Source organism: Larus michahellis, chromosome 6, assembly GCF_964199755.1.
Source record: "Larus michahellis chromosome 6, bLarMic1.1, whole genome shotgun sequence".
Taxonomy (NCBI): Eukaryota; Metazoa; Chordata; class Aves; order Charadriiformes; family Laridae; genus Larus; species Larus michahellis.
The window spans coordinates 66760223-66779020 of NC_133901.1; the positions used below are offsets into that span (position 1 = coordinate 66760223).

The following is an 18798-nucleotide window of genomic DNA, read 5'->3' on the forward strand; positions in this document are numbered from 1 at the left end:
TGAGAGGGTCACTTTAAACTGACAGCATAGAAACAGCTGTGCCAGACACACTGAAGTTACCTCTGCTGTTATTTTACAATCTTACAAAAGACCTCCAAATGTTAAGGCTTTGTATTGTGCTTTATTAGAATAATTAATGAGACTCCACAACACAGGAGCTGCAGGCTCCCACCTACTCCCAGAAGCTCCACCTGCGGCATTTACAAAGACAGAGCAGGGTGAGGCAGAATGAAACCCAGCCTCAGATGAACGGCAACGGTAACGACTCTCTGATACTATCTGACCACCTCCACGGTGTTTATGAACTAATATTGCATTTTACAGACTAAGTAAGCGATATGCAAAGAAGTTCATTAACCTGCAAATAGTCTTGAAAATAACTCACAGCAGAATCAAAGAAGAGAAGTGTGGGTTCCCATGATGAAATGCTATAAATGCAGAAAGATACAAGATGCTTTGAAACATTCTTGAATATATACAATACCCAGAATGGCCACAGGAGTTTTTTGGGGAATGATGGATGAACTGTATTGGACTGAGCGAGGTATGAACCTGCAGCACTTCAGGTACTCTGCAGTAACCGAGTTACTCCATTATTGCAGAGTAACACTGAGGAAGCTCGTCCCTCAATGCAGGTTTAAGCTATTTGATAATTACAGTGGGGTACCTGGGGCAAGATCCGGGACCTCAGTAATTCCAGGAGCAGCAGATGATATCTTACAAGTTCAAACTCACTCGTTCATGAGTCAAGATTCACTTGCAAAACCTAAGAATTAGCTATTCTAAAAATCTTTTTCTATCCTTCAACATTCCTTTCAAAATAGATTTATTTTGCTTGGTAAAGATGTAATTTTTCTGCAGAACAGTGAAACTTTTGTAGTAATCTAATAGAACTTCAAAGTAAGATATTTTAACAAGTCATACATAAGTATAGCTCAGGCAGATGTATTCAGAATGGTAATTATTCAACAACGCATTTAAAAAAATTATAAAGTGTATTTCCATTAAAAGCAACTCCAACAGTTTCCACAACAAAGGCATTAGTCAGCTGTTGCTCCCCAGTCTTCAAGAGAAGCAGAACTGATTGCTTAACAAAGCTACAAAGTAAACCAAATGTATTCCGGAGATCTTTATCCCATTGTACAAACTCTGCTCTTTCGTACTTAATTCCAATATGTACGCAATATTTATATTATTTTGCAGAATAACAACTTTGATACAGACCTGTACATGAGACACAGGGGGATGCACAGCAGCAGCGATGGAGCTATCACCAGCGCACAGCCTCAACAAACCGCCGTAGCACTGGCTCACCTGGCAGTCCTGCCCTCCAGGAATACCACCAGATCACATACAGTCCAATCTATAGTTTAATAAATTACCTTTCTCTCAGCTAAAGTATATCGGCTCCATCTGACCACACACACCCTTCTACTTCCCTGTGATAGCATCAGATTCACCTTGAATACGGTTCCTGTACCCCAGCCTTCACTCCCAAATCCAGTCCACGCAAAGCACTTGACTGGACCCCACAAGCCAACTGCAATTAAATAGGAAGGGAACCGCTACGGCTGGCGTCCAAGATGTGGCTCCAGGGTTTTGCTGTTGTTGTTTTGTGTTGAGATCCTTTGGGAGGCTAGTTGTTTTTTAGGTTTGGGGTTTTTTTGTTCTTTGTGGTTTGGTTTTTTTGGGGGTTTGTTTTGGTTTTTTTTTTTTTTTTTTTAAACCTACTGCCTATTTTATTATTAAATTGACCGATGGATCTTGATCATATATTACCTTTTCATTACTTTAACCCACGTCCACTTTTTCCATGTTAACTATCAATCCAGACCTTCAAAAGCCTTTTGCATGAGAATTGACCTTCTCTCTGGCATAACCCTCACGTTTGCAGTTACAAACTCCTCGTGATTCTGCATTTTTATTTGCCTTTAACAGAACTTAAAATGTTTTTTTAGCAACTTAAATTCTTCAAAAGTTTGTAATGAGTTAAAATGTAGATTAGAAAAAAAGACAGAAAAAGTTGTATTTATTACTAAGCATTTGCCACGACGCATTCAATAAAGCCACAGATTACTTTTGAAATATTCGCTACATAGCCCAAAAGCTTTATTAAGTATCTAATAAAAATGCTACGAAATAAAAATTCCGAGTCTTAATCACATGGAAAATATTCAGTTTTGTAACAAGAATAAATATGAAAAACACAGCTATAAATGTAGAAAAATATACTTTTGGGCTTCTGTAACTGGAAAATAAGGTGATATTTTCGTTTACAATTTTATGAAGGCTTATTGAAATGGGAACATTATTTCTCTTTCTTTACTGAGGACCAGATTAAACATGACAGTCATTACGTGAGACTACATTTCCCAATTGAAAAATTCCCTTACTTTGAGGTGCTGCAACTTAATCAACATGAAACAAGAAAAACAAGAAACATAGCTGCAACTCTTTAAAATAACTTAAGTTCTTCGATGACTTTAGTTCAGTGACAAAATTTGTGTGTAGATTAGGTGTTATTTAAAGAATATGAGAGTATTCTATGACACTGTTGGTATCAATACATACTGTTTCCAACATGGTTAGAATACAATTACTTCACCCTTAGCTGTCGATTTACAGCTACCACTTCAATATTACTGATATCACCCTTAAACTGGTGAGCACGGTATTCTTGATTATTCCGACAGATCCACAGAGCACAGAGGGTGTAAGGAAGATTAACAGCTACAAAAGCTACTCTACAGAGCCCCTGCGAGTGTCGGGTACCTGCTGAGGTCTAAGAACAGACTGACATCGATGCGATAATGCAGCGTTTTGGAGGAATAGTCGATTACCCTGCACTAGCAGGATCCCAGCACACTCCCCACATGCTGGAAAAGAAGCAGAACATACTGCGGGTGATTTTCACTATTGATTATCTGTGTCTACTGATATTTGGAAGGAAGACAGGAAGGAAGGAGAGGAAGGAAAAATGTTGTTTTTAAGGTTAGAATTGGGAATTTGAAGTGGAGGGGATAAGGTTAAGCTATTTGCCTACATAGAATAAGCCAGAAATTAAACACTGAGAACAAATTCACAATGCTGTAGATGCATAGAAATCTTTACAAATTACTTTTAGTGAAGAACTTGACAATAAATGCATACTCCCTACATCTCAAAAAAGGATCCTTTATGCTACAGAACCCTCTTACCCCCAAAAACATTTACTGTCAAAAGCTGGCGTTTCAACAAGGTTATACCTGGGCAAAAGAGTAAATTAGCTTTTTGTTGTAATGTAATTCTAACAGAAATCTCCCTGGTTTAGTCTGGTACAAATACACTGGAATAAATCAGTACTTTCTGCTAGTGCTCTGCAACCGTGCTGCATTTTTAAGGCCCTCGGGAAGGAATCTTATTTCATTTACCGATCCAGACATGTAGCCTGATTCCAAAGACAGAGAGCAAGTCACTCCTCAAGCAAGTAATTCTGTCTTTTTTAATTTATTTTTTTAAATTTTTTTGAATAAATCTACCGTTTTATTTTTCTGTATCATTCTTAAACTTAAAAAGCAAGAGGCATAGCTTTATGAAGGTGTCACATTTAAGATTGTGCAGATTTTCTTCTCATACTGATTTTGCAAGCTTTAAGGAAAAAAGTAAGCAAAGTAGCATCGTCTAGGGGCTGAGTAAGACCCAATATATTACAGAAGGAAAGAGCATCAGCAACTGAATGGCACTTTTTTTAACAACATATTGCTTCTGCCATCACAGTAGACACTCTTATGTCTCAAAGAAAAAAGAATAGGGATTTCAAATGCTTAAGGGCAGATTCTGTATTAATGCTTTAGTTCAGATCAGAAATGTGCTTCTGAAGGAAATTCACTGATCATCCCCACTTACCGCTGCTTGGTTCGTATGACAGAGCTGCCTTGGAGCATATTAACTTGATTCCTTTCGGGCAAGATTAAACCAGATGTGCTCGAACTACTAAGTGGCATCCTGCCCACAGGACCAGACATTAGCAAGTGTGAAACAAAACTTTCCAACACACATGTAAAGGCGAACACTGGGTCCCCAACACCAACATGTAGGTGTTTCATACTCTGTAGATATGCTCCCTTTACACCACACCACTTATTAACGTGGACATAGCCTACACCATGCACAGGAACCTTCAGTTCTTCCTACAGGGCACATACCTTTCAAGATATAAACCCATGGTCATCAAATTCTGCTGCACCAAACCCATAATGATGCTCTACGCATTTTTGTCAAGACCAGGACCATTGGGCTATGCTGACCTTCGAGCCAACTCAGTAGAGCCATTCAAGAACAAGTTCATTTACGAAACAACTGCAATTCTCTTATAAACATTAGATCTTAAATGAAACTGAGAAGCACAAAGAAGAAAAACTTCTTAAATGTAAATTTGGAAAGGCAGCATACAGAAAGGGTGGGAGCAACACTTTCTGTAAGAAGGTGAAAAATAATGTTCCCTCCCCCATTCAGAAGATTTTCTCTGCAGTTTGTGGGTCAAGGCAATAACAGGTTGCTCCTCAATATGAAGATTATTTGACACAGATGTCAAAATGGAGGTGGGGGGCGGAGAAAAGAAATGCCAGCTTAAGCAGGGAAAAAGTCAATCCAATCCATCTTTTCCTTGTCTATCCCTGACAAAGGGTGAGGTGTGGGGAGCAAATAAAAAAACCGCAACACATCAAAACAAACCTCCTGTTCTTCTCTGTTGTAGCTGTATAGCCAGGCTACAAACCTGGCATCAGTCACAGTCCTTCTCTCAGCCTTTTGCACTGCTCTTCTTCTCCTGGGGTATTCACAAAGAAAAGCTAGATATGGAATTTATTAACGAAAGCCATTATGTCATAGCAGTACACAGCCAAAGAGATGAGGGTCCCTTGCTTCGCTGACATCAACAGGCTTCTGGAGGTCAAGACAGCAAAACACATCTGCTAAGTATGTCGGTCTGGGTGCCCACGGAGCAACGCACCCCCTTCCTGTAACAGCCATAACTAGATTCATTCTTTATAATTTTGTATTTAATTTGTACCCACTGCAACCAAAAAGGACAGTTGGACAACTTCATTGTTAGAAAGCTGTTCGCAACCTTTTCCAACTTTTGAGTTAACTTTTCTAGTACTTTTCAGAAAGCCTCAATGCATGGGAAATATCCTTCCTGCCGTCTTTATAAAGGAAAACCTTTTCCAAGGTATACGGCCCTTCTATTGAACTATAATATACCTCCATCAAAAAAATAAAAATTAGGAAAACAGAGCAGCAATATCTCTTCACCTCAGCCGAATCCAAGTGACATAACTGGGAAGAAATGAAGCTGTCATGAAGAATCTTCAGAGAAGAGTTTTTCCTAGTAACTAATCAGAAACTGCAAACATAATGAAATAGACTGATTCCTCCCCTCCTGCCGACTTTTTACAAAAAAAGATTTTCTTGGAAAACCACGAGAAATGCTGCTACTTTTGGTGAATATACACAATACATTTTTACACTGGATTTTAGTTATGAACATGGAGAACTGGACTCAATAATTACCTACTTGCTATTAGAAACTACATACAGATAACTGTTCTGTATTCTCAGGTTCCAATAGCCAATTCTGTAATTATCTTGAGATTTCTCATGAACAAAAAGATAAAGCAAGCCAGAAGTTGAGATCTAGTGCTTTAATCCTCAATAAAAGTTTTGCCTAAACTTCATGTGTTTTCAAGCCCATGCTCTAGTTCTGAACCAGTAAATTTCAGGGAATTGTCCCATTGGCAAGCCGTATGCCACCTTGGATCCTGGTATCAATTTTAAGAGCAATGAAGTCCTGGGCCCTATCTGTTCTATAGGATTTTCACCATGGTCCAAGAGGCTTCCTTTCCTCTGGATAAAAAAGACCTGTTTCTATGATCTATTCCTGATAGAGCAGATCAAAGATGGGAACACGCAAACATTGATTGCTCACCCCAGTCAATAGGGACAAAACCAGAAGTGTTGAAGAAAGCAGTTCTCCCTCTGACAGAGGTCATGACTTCCTAGTTGAGTAACTTTTGTCCAGAAGTACAGGCAGATGCTTCTTTGGAAAGAACCAGCTTGTACTGAATGATACCTATCAATTCACTGTTCCTGCAAGAGTAGAAGCCACCTCCTGAACTCAAAATACTAACATGGAAGGAAAGAAACAGCTCACACACAGACGGAAATGCCAGAAGTACTTCAGTGATATGGTAAGCCTACTACTTATTTAGAAGTGCCGTAATCAATCTGATATACCCCATTTCCCCCACAAACACCATTGCAAGCAAAGAATAAGGAGAATTATTTTCCTCAGATTGCCTTCTAAAACTGCTTTCACCTATATTCACCTATACAACCAGTTTAAGTTATTGCTGCTTTTCTTCTCAACGTGGAGATGCAGAGAACCTCAACAACCCTCCCAGAGCAGGACTCCAGCCTAGCGCTCACCTTCCTTCCTTTAGGTTCTGGAAAGAGAACAGGGATAATTGCAAACCCTTGTAATTGGAAACCAGGTCACCTATCCGTCAAGCAGAAACAACAGTACGCTGTTAATAGCTTCTCTCTTTTTTAGATTCAAAAGCAAGCTTGTTTGGGGCACTAAGCTGGCAACATCCAAAAAGAATAGCAGTTACTTGCAAATACTCTCTGCCATTGAATTCTACCTCCCGCAAATACTGGAAGTAGAGAGTTTCAGGAGCTGTTATTCAGTTTCACCACTGAAGACAGTTAAAATCTGCAACAACTGCCATTCTTCTAGACACAAGAACAAACAGGCAGGATGTTTCCAGAGCACTGAGATGACTGGAAACCCAGGTCTAACCTACTGGAAGAGACAGTGGCTGCATAAGGAGAGAAAACACCTATTTCTGAATTTTACTGCTTACAAGTCATCTCATGCAGGACTCTAGCAAGAACAAAGACAATGTTCTCCACCACCCCTTCCCTAGTGACAAGGGGTTAATATCTCCATCCCACCGCCCCCAATTTCTGAAGTTTATTGTAAATAAGATGCTATATCTTTGCTTCTTACATTCAGTTAAGCCGTTCTGCACACAGCAACTTCTCCCAAGCCATTTAATACAGCAGTCTTATCAGCAAGAACCAGCTTTGGCTTTGTAAGGAAAATAATCAGGTTATATTCACTTAGTCCAAATGTATCTGCTTTAATTTGAAGTATATTGACTTGATAAATATGTGTGAATGTACAAGCGTTTCACAAATACAACTGCGTTCATGGAGCTGTGCATTATATAATTTTTTATGTATTTAACTGCTTACAAGTGCTCTAGATAGTAGAGCTTTTTAAAAAAAAATTCTATCAAAAAAAAAAAGGAATCAAATTGGTGTTTGTGAAGCCAAAATTTGTCCAAGTTCACTTAGAGGAGATTTCTTCTGTAAATAATGAATTCACACCTTAATCACTCTATTTTCTGCAACTAAGTGCTCAGATAAGTGCTCCCACCACTTGGACCATTGTGCCAGGAGTTCATTCTGCATCTTCCGCTACGCAGCACAGGACCAGGGCCGACTCAGCCAGTGGGAGTTTGAGCAAGATCAAACACTAAGGAGGAGATCTGTGCTGCACTGCTTTTCTGGCATTCCTCCCCCCGTTTTTTGAAGTGGAGCGGAAACTTTTTCTTAAATCAAATGAACCTGAAATGTACTTACAGCCCTTCCTGAACACCACTTCAAATAAAAATGCCAGCTTCCAGGCTCTGATAGAATGACAAGATACTACAAACAAAAACCCCTTCATACAAAAAAACCACCATAGCAACAAATTTCAAGAGCAAGAGCAGATGTTTTTCTTGTCCTCTGAGTCTAGATCACAAACTGATTAAACTGATTTTGTTGTTTGCTTTTTAAACTAGAGGGAAGGCATGCGTCTTCTCACTGAAGGGGCAGCTGCAGCATCTCTTTAAAATATAGCCCCAGGATTCCATTTCTCTATATAAGACCATATTTTCATTGACTTTAAAATTCTTAAGCATACCCACTCAAAACCTTGTTCTTTTCCCCTTCATAATACAAATACACTTTTCTGTTGAACCAAGTCTATATCGAATATCAGGAAACGGTACCGCACACTGACAATGACATCAGGAAGTAATTAACAAATGCTGACTTATATCCTGTTTTCATACAGCACTCACAATTCCAGAAAAATTAAGGTAATATTCTTATCTCCTATGGTCTGAATTTCAGCAAGCTAGAAAGAACACCTGGGAATGGCAAAAAAAATAATACACTAGCACTTTTTCAGCACCTCTACAGGACTATATCGTGTGCTGTGTGTCTTCAATTATTTCCCAGGAATCTGTTATCAAGTTTAGAATTTTACTTATACTTTAACTCAATGTAGTGATCCTATTATCCAAGATTTAACCAAGTCAGATCACAGTTAGGAGTTTATAGATGTCAGTATGCATTACCTTACCTAGGAGTAAGGGACAAACTAAATCACTTAGTTTAATAAACTGACTGAAATGAAATCCAGGAAGTTGCTCATTAAACAACAAACTCCATATACAGCAATACGGTTCGGTGATGGCTTATTTTTATTTTTCAATGTTTTCTTTTAATTCTACTTCTGCAACTAGCACAGAGCTGGGAAAAAGCATTTCAAATTTCACACTCACACAGCCACAGGTCTTTTTCTTTCAATAGTTCATCTGCAATTTCTATTTGATTTTCATATAATCATCTACAGAAAACTAATTACATAGCAACACACATCTGACATTACTTACGCTCTAGAGATTTGACGGTGTTACTTTTGCTTTGTCATTGAAAAAAAAAACAATAAATCACATTAATGTTTTCACTGCCTGAAAAATGCTTATACTTAAAATGAGATTTATTTCATTTTAAGATAATATCAGCTGAATTTTCCATGTTCCTGTTGCAGCAATCATCTTACCAGGTTTTAGGATACCATTAAGTCTCTTCGGCACAAATAAGAAGTCCGGTCTGTGGGTGGACATTCCTCATTGTCCTGCGAATTCCAAGGTGATCTGATCTGGTACATGGCTAAGAGCTCTTCTTAGGGAGACTTTTCCAAACAGCAAGAACAAGCTGGCATCAGAGCTGATGATCTCCCACCATTCTAGGGTACCAGGCTCCCTGACCTCAGGGTAGTCACCTTGTTCACCCACCCTTCTCCCAGAATGCCAACTCACAGTGATCCTAAAAAACATAGCAAAGCTCCTTTCCCCCAGCCTTTTGCTGGGGAGAGAAGACCATTACTACCCAAGACAAAAGGAGAAATATACTCTACTTTAATGGCCCATCCTTTGGTCTCCGTTTAGCATACGGATAGCAATTGATTCTGAGAAGAGGAAGGGAGCAGCTGGATGAAAACAGGGACACTGCAGTAGGGTCACAGAAAGGAGTACACCAGGCTCGATCCTGAACTCAAGACGGGGAACTATTCAGTTGCACAAAGCACCTACAATTGCAATTCTCCTGGTCAACTGCTCACCGCTATGCAAACTTTTCCAATTTGAATTCCAAGCCTGATTATCTCTGCCTTTGTTAATTGCCCTCTCGAGCTAACCAGGCCAGTACCGAGGTCCCCATGCCCACACAAACACACGCTGGTGGTGGCAGGTTGCAGGCAAACTCAGTGGTTCACCGCAGGAGTTACCCACAGGAGCACTTAACGGGAAGCATATCACTTAAAGCATATTCTATTTGCATTAACCCATTAGCTTAACAGAGAAACTGCTGTCAGCATTACGCAGTTCGCTAACTAGCAGGGAGTACTCAAGCACACCATGACAATAACCCCAGCGGTATCACAGGTCTTTGACCACACCACATCTTAATGCTAACTGACAATATTTTGATAATGAAATTAAAGAGTGACAGCATAAGCAACAGGACAATAAAGCATTCATTGTATCATAACCACAAGTCATAAGGGAAAATACATATTGGTTCTCCCACATACGCAAGAAAACACTGACTTTGTACAAAGTCATATTTTTGAAAAAAAAAGTTGATGTGTGGCATATTTCTTCATGTGGATGCCTTAAAAAGGAATTTGTATTTAAGTTCACTAGTCATTTGCCATTTTCTCCTTATTTGCTGTGGATCTCTGCAATACCTGAAAGCACTATGTTCTTCCAGAGTCCCATTATAAGAAAAATTCAATAGATTACTTACGCATTAGGTTGTAAATGTGCTTTTCTGCAACATGTTCCGTAAACAGCTTTATAAGGTCATCTTTTAAGTCTCTGTTAAGCTTGGTTTCTATGTAAAATTTATTCTGGAAAATAAGACAGAAATTTTCAAGTTTGTTTTTCATAATAGCAAATAAAGTAAACTTACTTTTTCCCTGAATAAAAATAGTTCAAAATTTTCAAGTTCTAGAATATTTGACCTGTAAAGTGCCTCCTTGGTGACTGCATTCGTATTAAATAGAACACTCCTGTACAACAAAACTCTATGTATCTAAAATTAAGAATGAATATAGTACTATTGGTAACAAATCTACTTACATACAGGCATGTATTTATTTATTTTTTTTTTACTGTATCTACAGATGTATCTGCATATGGATCCAGACTGGGGAGTTTGCAGAAAAAAACCACTGTATTTTAGAACTTTACAAACACTCTAACACCAAAATAGGGCTGGACATCATGTTTATAACAAAAGAAAACATTTTAACCGATGTCTAGAAGTGATTAAGCCATTAAAATGGGTATGTTACAATTATAAATCATCAGTAAAGCTATCCACTTCTGTGGTTCATCAGTAATCTCAGAGGACAGCTACTCAGGACTAATCATCTGTGGAAATAAGTGATATATACGAATCTATAAAAAACTGAAGTACACTAATTTTTTTTTTGTATTCACTATTCACTTATCTTGACCCACTCAGCATTCATAATAAATTCAATTCTTCAGCCCTCAAAGGAAATTCTATTCATGAGTTCCTTGAGGGCCTCTACACCTTATGTACTATTTGGTGTTATCCCTCAGTTCCCAGCCTGCAATTAATAGTAAGATTTCTTGTCTGTATTTTATTCATACGTGGGTTTTAAATGCTGGAAAAAAAAAAAAGACTGTTTCAAGATAAATCTCCTATCGGTACAACACTAACATGGAAGCAGAGCAACTGAATTCATCTGGACAACTTATGTAAAAGAGTTAAACAGGTACTATAACAGAAAATCAACTTAATCAAAAATTATGTACTGGAACACTTATCTGAGAGATTTACTAGAGAAAGGGATATCTTAAGGGAGAAGGGTTTTTCCGCATTTTAAATCAAGTCGTTCTCCTATTCGCTAAAGCATTTAACAAAATTGGAACAAACCCTCAGAACACTATTAGAGCAATTCTTACATTTTTTTGTGAAACCCATTCTCTTGGCCATTACCATAACTACACACACACACACAACAGAATAAACTATCCATGCAGAAACCACTTAAATTTTCAAGGCAGGCATTCAGCAGCAGTTATTTACCTTTAATGAAAACTGAGCCTGTTAGAACAAAGGCAATCCAAGGGCTGAATACATGCCCCTGCTGAAGTTAGACTTTGTTGCAGTGATGGACAACGATTGTAAAAAAGATTTTAAAAAAAAAAAGTTAGTACCTTCCTACTGCCATTTCCCTCCCTGAAGCTCTCCTGCCTGCAGAGGTTTTGTCAAGGGCTATCACTCAGTTGTTTGCCCCTCCTGTGGGCCTATTCTTGAACAGAGATTGAGGAAAAGGCTCTGCACACAGAGTAACCTGTCTTGTAAGAAACAAACTTCATTTGGACTATTTTTGTCAATGGTGAATTGCTATTGCAACAGAAAGTCAGAGCAGCTGAAGATACACACCTTTCTAGGAAGTGTTGAGTTATAGACCATACCACAGTCTTTCCTCAGACCCAAACCATTTCCACCTTGAGCGTCCCGAGCACATACTGCCACGTACCTACTGGTGCAACACACAGGAGCGACCAGAGCATCCCAGCACGAGGCTACTGACCCGAACCAAACCTGGCAACGTCAAACCGCTGACTCTTATGAGTTCACAGATGAGATGCACCCAGCTAAAGAAATAACTTACTCTGTTCCTTTCCCAGCCTCAAGACCTTCTTACCTTAAAAGCTGCTGGCAACAACATGTGCAAACTGTGATGCTTCCTTTTGTTCAAGAGTTGGAAAGACTATGCCTTAAGTTGTATAACTAGAAAAGCAACAAAAAGAAACCCCAGGAGTTTCAAGCTGAAGAGTTAGAATACGGTACTTATACACTGAACAACTGTAAAATACTCTTCATGTGTGCTCACTTGGAAACACCTTTCCAAAAAGATGCTACACTTGCATGAATTTAAATAGACAACGAAAAATCATCTAAAATCAAAAAATCATCTAAAATAAGTACTTCATTTCTAATCGACAGTGCTGAAAGGAGATAGCAGGAGAGCTGTCACCTTCACCATTCTTGTTAGTGGAAAACCAAGAAGACTTTCTGTATAAGATGTCACCACCTAGGCTGTACCAGTATTTCTGGAAAAGAATACCAAGTCACCTAAAGGTCTAACTGACAGGTAAAAGGTAAGCAGATACCGATACCTGAGAAAGTCCGATATAAGCATTTCTACTACAAACCACCACATCATAAAGCAACGTGGCAAATGTTAAAACACATAATTGTGTTAATATTATCAAAAGGAGAGCAATAAGTACTTGAAAGAGAAAAACCGGTATATAAGAGTGCTCATCTCAACCGCATATATACATGCACGCTATATTTGTGTATATATTTGTGTATACATCTATTTGTGTGTACAGACACACAGAAAATGCCCTCTAGCTGATGAGCAATGAAGCACAATACCACCCAGTAAGAACAGTCATATTTTAGAGGCAATGAAAAATTCTTAACTGTCTTAAAACCACAGTGCTCACAAATGTTAGACTCATTTCGTGCCACAAGATAACAGATTTTCAGCTACACCTCTAAGTACAATTAACAACCTATTAAAAAAAGTATATCATCTAAATGCCGATTTTAATTTTTCTTGATGTGGAAATATGTTTTTTTATTCAGTCATCTGTGCAGCATATGTATAATCTGTAAGCATCTAGAACAACCTCATTTAGATTTACAAAGCAAACAGTTATTCCCTAGGAATTATTTTTAGGAATAAAGCACCGTGTGCTAAACTGACTTCCAGCTTAATTTGCTTTATCTGAGGTTACTCCCCAGAACTTTTGAAGGAGCTTAAACCCACAGAATTTTGGAGGGACAGACGTGCTTTGGGCCTTCATGCTTTGTTGAAAATGCCACTGCAGCAGCATCAGACTGAAAAAAATCCATCACCACGTGGAGAAGAAAACCACTAGTGCCCCTAGCAAAAGGAGGAAAAAAGAAAACTCCCTCAATTGCAAAGTCAGCACCCTATCAACCATCACTCCAGGTAACCCTGAAACACCCCTTGGTCACCACATACAAGGAGGTTAAGAAAAAAACCTTTCCTGTATTCCCACCATTCACACGCAGGAACATGGTTTGGAACACACCAGGAAAAAGAAGAAAAGTGCTGCTGTGCTGCTGTTGATACCAAAACACAGCAGACTACGCCTAAGGCAACGTCTTTTTTGGCCACCAAGGGACAAAAACATGTTCCAGTTGTCCAAAAAACCTTTCCTTGGCCTCCTCGATTTTTAAATATTTAAATGCCTATTAAAAGTTTTTCTAAGCAGCAATATAATTATCCTTTCAGAAGAAAATTTATCAGTGCAACTCGTCAGTCTTGGAAACTCCTGATTAAAGTAATCACATCCCTACCACAAAAGGAAAGACCTGCCATCTCTGACAAAAAGGCAGAGTTCAACAATTTAGTCCACTTAAAAATACATTGAAAGTATCTATTAAAGTAACTGCAAAGCTGTAATTTATATGGTAGATAATTAGGCTTTCACCTCTTGCAATTGTTTTTTAATTGTATTTTCTTGCATAAAAAAAAAAAGGAAACTGATGCTGCTGTATGAGAGAAAACTTGATCGGGTGCTACAACGTAAAATTGCAAGAGTGGCTGTGCATAAACGTACTTCCAAAGGCACACAGAAAAAAAACCTAAGAGAGAACATTTTTCATCCTGGCTTGTCTAGAGATATTTTCCACACCATGCACAACACTGATTAATAAATTATTTCAGCGAAAAAGTATGAGATTTAATTTGACATTAGCCTTCAAAACCAGCTATATAGCTGAGCCAAATCAGCACCGCATTTGGCAGCAAGAGGAACTAACACATGACCCACTAACTCTCAGGCCTAACTTGAATTAAGTCACTTAAGTGAGAAAGTGTTTGCAGGAACAGTGTTTCACTGCCTGAAGAAGTCACCAGCCATGCTTTTAAGAAGCTCCTCCTTTAAAATGGTAGAGTACTTTCACTTTTCTTCTGAAATAAAACAAAATTACTGTCTAACTATTCATTTTACAGGTGTGTTTATTACTCATTAACCATTTTTACTACGTTCAGATACCAGACTTGAACTCTAAAAAAGAAACGATGGGATACAAAGCACACCTCATTTGAAGATACAAACACCACATCACAACTGTGTACAAAGGAAGACAAGGTATAATTGCTGAATAGATTTCCATATCTGGCCATATAGCTAAAGCTTATAATGATAAAACCTGTCTGTTTATATGTCTATCGTGAACATTTTTTTTAATGTTAGTTACTGCAATCTTAGTTGTTAAGGAAGGCTTTTGACCTCTGCGATGGAGGAACCTCCGTGATAGATCTGAGCACTCAATAAAAGTACACACCTCAACAGCTTATCTCCATTTGGAAATGGGTATTAAATTATGAGATTGCTTAAACACCTGCCTGCAATAAACAAGTGTGCAACAAGCGCACACACAGGTGAAAAAATGGCTAGCATTTAAAAATAGAAGGCAACAGAGGAGAAAAAGCCTCTTCCTAGTTTTTAAGGCAACAGATCGATATGGTGACACTACCCTGAAAGACTGTAGCAAATCACCTGGTTTTCAGTGCATTCACTGAAACACAGGAGATCCTTCTAACAGATGCTGCTTCCCAAACTTTAGGAAGCTGCCAATGGGAACAATTCTGGGAGTCTGAGATTCATTTAAAGAAAAGAAAAAAACCAAAATATTTAAACTGACTTAGATTTAAAAAAAAAAATTTTCCCCAACAAATATTTCCTTTTTCTTTTTATTTATTTCTAAGTGATGCCAATACAAGGACGGTTTCTGGGAGAAGGGCAAATTTCGAGCTTAAGTTATCATCACCATAAAAAAAGCAACAAAAGTCTTGGCACTTTGAGAAAAACGATGCAAATTATAAACGTCTTCAGAGGTATAGAAGACTTCAGAAATTACAAAATCAGGATGACAAACACTTATGGTTTCTGAACCTGCCGAGTATGCCTGAGAGTGCTATGCACATAAGTTTGTCTTCTTCCAGTCAACACTCTGAATTGCTTTATCAAGTGACACAGACATTTCCAAGAGACCTTTCCTTCTGTCTTGTCTGAAACTCTGCAATTTAAAGGCAAGAAGCAATCACCTTTGTAACCTGTCCAAACCACCAAGCCAATACATAACAAGCCAGAAAAATATCTTTGTTCAAAAAAGATACAAACAATGACCTAACTATTTGGGAAGACTTTTTTTTTTTCATTCAAAACAAAAACAATTCACCCCACTCCCAGGAAAGAAATATTAGGGCAGAAATCAGCTGCCAAACTCCACATTTAAAAGCACGGCTTCCCCTTCCTCGCCCCACACAGCTTGATCAGTACTGTTATGCGGGTAGCAAAACCAGGCACGAATCGTAAGTTCTACAAGTTAAAAATCATTATAGCTGCATTTTATTCTTTTCACTTTCAGTCAGCATCTTGCGTACGGACATACTTTATTTGAAAAGAATTTTCTAAAACTTACCATATATATGAAAAGAGGCACAATGCTCTGCAATGCTCCCATATACTGTCCAAGAGCTACGTTAAATCTTTCAATATAGAGATCTGGAGGGCTGGCCTGCAAGAAACCGTAAAAGTCAGGTTGTAATTTGAACAAGAGAAAGATCTGGAACAGTATGGGCTATGCTTTCATAGCAAACTCAAAAAACTACAAAGTATTTGATACACTACGTCCACACAAAGCAAGCCACACATCATTCCAGAGTTTCTGCTATAACTCCCTCCAGCAAAACCAGTTTTCTTCAGTAACTGGTTTTCGCCTAGGACTATGTGTCAGTGCCCAGCAAAAGGTGCATTCAGTAAGAAACAGATTATGTCTGTAGCAAACTAGCATTTAGCATACGCAAATAATAACACTTATTAAAGACCAGACCTTCTTTTTGAAAGAACTGTCAATGCCTAAAATCCATAACCACATTTCAGCAAGTGCTGCAGTGTGTGCTGCGACCCCCCTGCAGGCTTTTACTCTGAGAGAGCAGGGTGGCATTAAACTGCATCTGAGCTGGCAGCGGCTCATCCTCCAGCTCCAGGGAGCACTGTCCTTCACAGAAAACACGTTTCAGCTTTTGCTGTGTCACCTAGGGCAAGGCAAATATTCGGGGTTTTGAGCTGGAGGGACTAGGAAGCAGCATCTTCAGGTCAAGCTCTGCACCTGGCGTCCTGCGCCCCAGATCAGGCCCATGGAAATGTGCTGCAGGCACAGCATCGCCCTGCACCCCCAAGCAACACTCTGCTACACAAAACGTGAAGGTGCCAACTTTACGATAGGCCACGTAGTGCTAAATAGCACTGCTATTTTCTGTGTACAATACCATCTTTCCCAAAGCAGGAAAGAAGGAAGCTAAAAAGATCTGTTCTGCAGCAAGCTAAGTTAAATTGAGACAGGAACCTGAAAAATGGGAAGCACTAACCTCTGTTTCTTTTCTAAATATTTATTTGGAGGGATGCAGGGGAGCTGCGTTAGAGCATTCAGGAGTGCACTTACACACCCAGGGACGGAAGCAGAGATGGAGTAACGTGTTCCTCCACTATCCCCCTCTCCATCCCAACTCACCCCCATACAGCACTCTGCTTCTGGCCCAGCTCGCCTCTGCTTTTCAGAGGAGGGGGCAGGTATCCGCCCCAGTTCCTGCTGTTCATATACAGATACACACCTATACACAAAGTGTTCTTGCTAGTGAGAAGCAAAACCCTTCCCTTGCACTGTTTTCTTCTCCGACAGTGCAAAGCCAGAAGAGGATGGAGACCGCAGCAGCGACCGTGACCTTGCAAGAAAACGAGCTCAAAGATTCTTCTAAAGCCAGAAGCGTCTGTGGTGTGAGAAACGCTCAAGGCCAGCTGCGCCTCAACCACCTTATCAGAACTTACAGCTCTTATCTTTACAAAGCAGATTTTTCAGCCTTTATATGGAAATTCATCAGGGGCTCTAAGAGAACAGTTAAAATTTATGTTGACTTTTTGCTCTATTAAGTATTCTAAATTTATAGAAGTTTTTTTCCCTTTAAACTAGCTTCTTTTGCCTCCCTCGTTAATATGCTTAATGAAAACATGGGTAATTTTCACAACAAACACCGATACAGAGCAGACGTTTCAGAAAGGAAAGCAAAACTGGCAAAGGAATAAAGAGTGTTATTCCATATGCTGTTGCCAAAGGTTATATATGGTTATTCCTCATTTTGATCCTAAGTTTTTAATCTTATTGCAGATGCAGTTCTCAGGGGTGGCCAAACACATTTTAGTTCAAAATGCCAACAACGTATAGAAGTGGCTACGAACTCAAAGGGCTCCCTTTCATATATAGTTACACGTATAATTGGTTGCAAATAACATGCAATGAAATCTGCATTTCTAAACAGTATGTATTCCTGCTTCACTCCTTTTTAACCTCAACTTTAACCATGGTTATACTCTCTGATTTGCAACGGCTTGGTATACAGCTTCTAAGATTAAAGAAAAAGGAAAATTCTACTTCAAAGAACATGCCAGACAAAAGGAGACCACAGCCTGACCCAGGGCACCACTCTTCTCTCACTGACAGTTTGCACTTTTCATTAAAGCAAAACAAAAAACCTCAACACCAAAAAACACAGAGACAGAAGCTGTTTGGACAGTATGTGGTTCAATCTCATGAACACTATAGGCTACAGCGTACAGTCAGTCTGACACCCTTTTTACAAGGGACAGCAAGGATCGATACGATCGATATCTTCTTCCACCACTGAAGATGAAAACTCTGCTAATTCACATCACAATTACATTAAAATTAATGTTTTAAGAAGGAAAAACAAGGAAGGTATCCTAATGGAACAACAACAACAGGTATCGTAATGGAAGGATACCTGTTGACCACGACCACCACCACCCTGCAACCAAGTGGAAAAACAACTGCTCTAGATGAAGACAAAGCTAAGAAAAGTCCTGACAGCTTCAGGGGAAGCACTCACTAGTGTCAGGCAATAATCAGGCCTCGGTCTTAACCTCTGGAGTGCAAAATCACAGTGTTAACTGCTTTATCAGCGTGAGATGTTACCTTTGAGTTTTATTCTCCTGGTAGTGTTTCACGTCAAGCCTCAACAGTCAAGAAACTAACAGGAAAGCACGCACTACCAGTCTCCTCCATTACTGCTTGGCTTGTAAGCTGACAAAAAACCCAAGCCAAAGAGAAATCAATAATGGTATTTTCACAACTCATCTATGAATTATCATAATCTGTGTGGGGAAAACAGAACCATCTGTTTTCTGTTCATTAGGGTGTTACTGTGTGGCTGCTCAAAACTGCTAGACTGAAATCAATTACTTGTTTGAGCAC

The 18798-nt window shown here is 39.0% G+C and overlaps 1 protein-coding gene across 3 annotated transcripts in view; it reads right to left on the reverse strand.

Annotated features, from left to right (window-relative positions):
- Window positions 1-18798, reverse strand: part of CACUL1 (CDK2 associated cullin domain 1) — a 54955-nt gene that overhangs the window by 16851 nt on the left and 19306 nt on the right. For 2 of the 3 annotated variants that reach the window (XM_074592319.1, XM_074592317.1), the window contains exons 4-5: window positions 15952-16047; window positions 10186-10288 (exon numbers count right to left, since the gene is read on the reverse strand). In XM_074592319.1, coding sequence (XP_074448420.1) covers window positions 10186-10288; window positions 15952-16047 — 199 coding nt within the window. The remainder of the gene's footprint in view (window positions 1-10185; window positions 10289-15951; window positions 16048-18798) is intronic. The other variant, XM_074592318.1, reaches the window with a different exon arrangement.